We start from the raw sequence: 5000 nt of genomic DNA, 5'->3' as shown, positions 1-5000 counted from the left end.
TTTCAGAACTACACTAAAATTAGCTTCTCACTCAAAAATAATTTTGTTTACTCGCAATCGGCACATGTGATGAGTAGCACAATCATGATGTACATTTGGGAAACCAGTATCTTGAACGAACACTTCAGGCCATATCTCCGCTGGTAAAAAGTGCTAGCCACTCACATTTCGCAGATATGCTTCTTACATATTAAGTAACATTTACTGTGTAGATTAGCGAAATCGGTCGCTTAAGTTTAGAATAAACGGATTCGGTTGTCCACTTTGGGGACAAAAAATGGCGCGTCACGCGTAACACGCAAACTAGTAAGACGAGCACAACAAGGTTCTTCAGACGGCTTGTACTTTATTCCTCACAACGAAATCGACAACATATTTCACATAAACAATGTTGCAACCAGTAAATAAAAAAAATGTGGTTAATTTCTCACCAATGACGGAGAAAAGAGGCCGAAAAGCACAACAGTCTTGAGCGTCACGCTCCTAAAATCTTCAGTGCTGTTTTGCAATTTGCGTCTGTAACCCACAGATGTTTTGTGGTTAGGAAGAATAAAATATGGTTCGAGAATGCTCATTTGTGGTAGTTGCTTTGGAGAAAGTTTTACCGAAAATTTCTCAGCACACGAGAAGCCAGAGCATTTTTTCTCAGTCTGAAACACTTTGTCCGCCATTACAATTTGCCTTAGAGCCAAAGCACAGCTTCGCAAAATGTCCTCTGTATCTTGCTTGTCCGAGCTCACATTACAAAACCGAAAGAAAAACAGAATGCTCATCTCATGTACAAATTACATGCCAAAGCTCAGAAAGAAACAATTCAAATTGTGAAAGAACAAGACCTCTTTGTGAGTCTGAAACACTTCTTGACGTTCAGAGGTTGACAAAGCGAATTTAGAGCGTGAAAGAACCAAAAGTTTCTCCTAGCAGATCCGCCATTACGTTTCGAAACGTTCCCTCAGAGCAAGCTTTGCTACCAGGCCTTGACTTGTTTTTATCCAGTTAAACCAGTTTTTTCTGGACTTCAGCACATTTTGCCCTGTTTTTTTGCAATCCATGTGGAACATTTCGCCGGAATTTCTCAATTGCGAATCAAGCGAAGCATATAATCAACTCTGAAATTAACATTTCTGTAATGTCAAAGTTAAAAATGAGAATATTTCGGGTTATTTAACAAAATTTTTTAGGGTAATCTAGGCAAAATGAGGAAATTACCATGCCTGCAAGGGGTCATGGGTAAATTTAAAATTGCTTATTTTTGATCCATCAGTACAAAAAATTTCATTTTACATTAAGATATCAGCTTAAGAGGCTATTTGATTTTGTCAGGTTCCTTTTCATCCAATTTTATGGCAGCATGAAAAATTTTGTAAAATTTCACTATGTTACACAAATGTACATCATGATTGTGCTACTCATCATGTAGCTTTCAATTCACTGGTAATCAAAATACTCCAGTCCAGAATTTAGCAAGACTGCTGTGTGGGTAAAAAAAATCAAATCAAATAAAAAAGGACAGCTCTCGGCCTGAAGAAAACTTGCAAAAATACCCATGGGACAACGACAACAAATCTTGCTTGGTAGTGTCATGTTTATAAAAAACAAGACTCCTATAAGGGCGTATCGGTGAGACACACAAACAGTTAAAACAAATTGTCCAGTTACAGTGATCAACTACAACTAAGTACGGGAAAACTTAGGAAAATGGGGAGAAATTACCAGAAATCTAATCTGTAATTTAACTAGAAGTTATTTTGTTGTAAAACAGAAAGAAGTTATCTCTTATTATTAAGTTCTCAACCTCGGATAATGCATTTCGCGTGCTCTGATTGGTTCACTCAATCTCGGTTATCAGCTCATATACCTTAGTTTGACCTTATATGGTAAATGATTGGGTTAAGCATTGCTAAACTAAGACTTTTTTCGCCAAAAAGCGAAATTTCTCTTTGAATAAGGCCAAAACAGAAAAAAAAACTTTCTTTGTTGAAAGTTTGGATCAATTTCAACACTTTGAAGTACGGAAAAAGGGAAGAAATGTTTTTGAAGATGAGCTTACATTGTACGTCTGTCTGACCACAAGGTGTTACACAATATACGCACCTATCACATATGCACTGTAGTCTATGTGTCTTGTTAAGTTAAGCCCGTTCGGATGGGGCTAGTACTTGGATGAGTGACCACTGCAAAGTCCCTGTGACGACTATCTATCTAATTTTTTCAAAAAACTTGATTTCATTTTTCAACTACCATTTGCATCCATCCTTGAAGCGTGACGAATATTGCACGAAGCTTTACTTTTCAAACGTTAATGGTGTGTCTGGTTATGTGTCAGTTTTGGCCAATGATGCATTGGCGGTTATGCTGTGAAATTGACCACGTTTTTTGGCGGTATACCAGCATGTTTTGTTTACATGCTCTTTAAGTTTTCAGGTTTTCTGTGAGAGCGGAGATATTTATGAATTTGCCATGGATTCTTGAAGAGTTTAAGCATCTCTCTCCCATGAGTTTTCAAAACCACAAAATACGGAATTTGGTATACTGTTCCAAGAGGAGATACAATACGACAACTACGAGAAAAAATACACCGAAGTGAAACTAGAAAGGTATATCCAGGAGGAAATATTTCTGCATCTGGAGCATTCTGCGCACACACTCTTCCGTGTTTCAAGGAGCATTTGAAATCTTGATTTAAAGCGACTCCTAGATGGTAATTTACCTCCTTCCAAACTTGTTAACACCAATTTCTTTTGTATCCATTGAAAAACAAGCAGAGATGTTATTAGGGCGGTTAAGCAAAACCTGACTGCTCTCATGAAAAACCTGAAAACTCCAAGAGCATGTGAACACAACATGCTGGTATGCATGAGTCTGAAGTTTCCACTGAAGTTAAAGGCGTTCCAATGGGGTTTGAACATCCCAAAATCCCAGTCACTTGATTTCTTTTTGTATTTGGTTGTTAGAGGCATTTTTCCTAATGTTCTTTTCATGTTTTTGATTCCTATATTGGGGGGAATGGTGTTGAAATTCCCAAACAGTACTTTCTGATAGCGGGTGTTGACTCAATGGGCAAATGAACATACTGGTTTCATTGATAAATGCTTGGCACAATGGCCAATTGAACGCACTGGTTCAATTCACAAAAATGTTTTGGAATGACTGAACAAAGAAGAACAAGAAACAGGTAGATTGGAGTATTTGGTCTATGCAATAATGTTCACAGTTTAACACACAAGAATTGAGCAAGATCTAGAAGTAATGTTGAAAATTCTTCTTACCTTTAACGCTTGCCGTTAAGTCAAAGAAAAATCATCTTAGTTTATCAAATACGTTCAGATGTGAGGTTACTGTGTCAATTATCCTGGGTGGAAAGGATTCCAAACTAAATTTTTGCTCACACCATAATAACAGAACTCAGTGGCCAAGTGGATGGTCTAGCGTGTGTTCAGAATGCCAAAAAGCTGGGAGAGTGGATGTTCTGATCGCTGTAAGGGAGCTTGGAAAATATGCTGAAGGGCATAAAATTGGGTGCCACGACCGGAGGTTAATTTGATATCGGTGGGGCACATTCGAGTCCACGAAGAAAACTAAGAAAAGTAAGGAATGAGCCCAAATTGTTTACCGTGGCTGTCTAGCTACGGCATCCCACGGAAAAAGGAAAACCTGTGCCAAATCCAAGGTTCACGGAGTTATCCTTAACATATTCCAGTGCATTATAAATAAGAGGTACCAAATATCAGAAAGAGAAGCAGCAAGGAAAATAATACAAGCTTTGATTACCCTGATGTTGATATCATCCAAAAAAGATTTGCAATATTTCATATAAGAAACTTAGCTTTAAATTGTACTTAATTAGCTTAAGAGAAAAGCTTCTTTTTGCCATTCATCTGTCAGTTAATGTACTTGTAGCAAATCTTGAATGGAAGAAAATGAGTTCATTTTCTCCATTACGATATCAAGACAAGACATTAAAATATTCAAACTCACCGTATAAGCTTTCTGCGTTCTCGGATCCTCCCAAGAAGTCGTTCTTGTCTTATGATCGATGAAGAACGGTCTACCCGAGTTCGGATCATGTTTCATCTCCCACCCCTGTGGAAGTGGCGGAAACCCAGGCATATGGGCTTGATACGTTTCCATGTATTTTTTATGATAGGAGATTGTAAACAAAATCTTTATATTTTTCTCTTTTTTTTTCAGTTCGCGTCAAATTTGTGTCAAAAACATTCAGCGTAACTAACATCCGCCATAACTCATTTGAGGCCGCAATGGGTTATGGGGCATACGCCATGACTCAGTATTGGGGATCCTGTGACTCATTATCTTCCCCGGTATCCTCTTTGGGATTGGTGTTGCTTGGCAGCGGTATGTTTTTGAGACAGGGACGGCAACCGGAAGTGATCTGTTTTCCCTTTTAACTTGTCTTCACACAACCACATTTATATTGTCAAGTATCTTTTCTCCATTAGAGATGATTAAGGTAAAAATGTGAGAGAAACCACTGTCCTGGCACGAGAAATGTTTTCAGCCCGGTTGCCGTCCGCGTCTCAAAAACGCGGGTGCTTAAGCTCTTTAATGTAATATTCTGACTCCACTCGCTCGAGATTCCGATAATAAGAAAATGATTCTTAATTATAAACTCTGGATACTGCGTATAACTGAAAATTATATACTAGGAATACTGTATCAATGAATCTATACGATTGTGCCGTGCCAGATATGACAAACCACCAAAAAAAAAAAACACTATTGAGATGTTGCTAAAAAAGAAAAATAAGTAGAGCCATATTCCTCATCTAAAGCCCGCCGCACATAGTGAGGAAAGGACTGAGCAAACTGCATCGCGAGGAGGTTTGCTCAGCCTTTTCTTCACGTGTGCGGGGAAATTTTGGTAAGAAACTCGCCTCGGGATGCGTGAGGATAAAATCAAACATGTTTGATATTTTAGGCCTCGCGAGGCAAATTCCTCACTGTGTGCGGCTAGCCTGAGAATCGAGCTGAGCTCGGTC

At 38.5% G+C, this 5000-nt stretch overlaps 1 protein-coding gene across 1 annotated transcript in view; it reads right to left on the bottom strand.

Annotated features, from left to right (window-relative positions):
- Nucleotides 1-4266, bottom strand: part of LOC138004070 (BAG family molecular chaperone regulator 4-like) — an 11464-nt gene extending 7198 nt beyond the window's left edge. Inside the window, exon 1 of the mRNA XM_068850465.1 lies at nucleotides 3979-4266. Within this exon, the coding sequence (XP_068706566.1) occupies nucleotides 3979-4131 (153 nt within the window). The 5' untranslated portion in view covers nucleotides 4132-4266. The remainder of the gene's footprint in view (nucleotides 1-3978) is intronic.
- Between the last annotated feature and the right edge of the window lie 734 nt (nucleotides 4267-5000).

The sequence above is a fragment of the Montipora foliosa genome, chromosome 5 (genome assembly GCF_036669935.1).
Source record: "Montipora foliosa isolate CH-2021 chromosome 5, ASM3666993v2, whole genome shotgun sequence".
In the NCBI taxonomy this organism is placed as follows: domain Eukaryota; kingdom Metazoa; phylum Cnidaria; class Anthozoa; order Scleractinia; family Acroporidae; genus Montipora; species Montipora foliosa.
The sequence above is the reverse complement of the archived record's forward strand: the minus strand, read 5'-3'. Positions and strand labels throughout refer to the sequence as shown.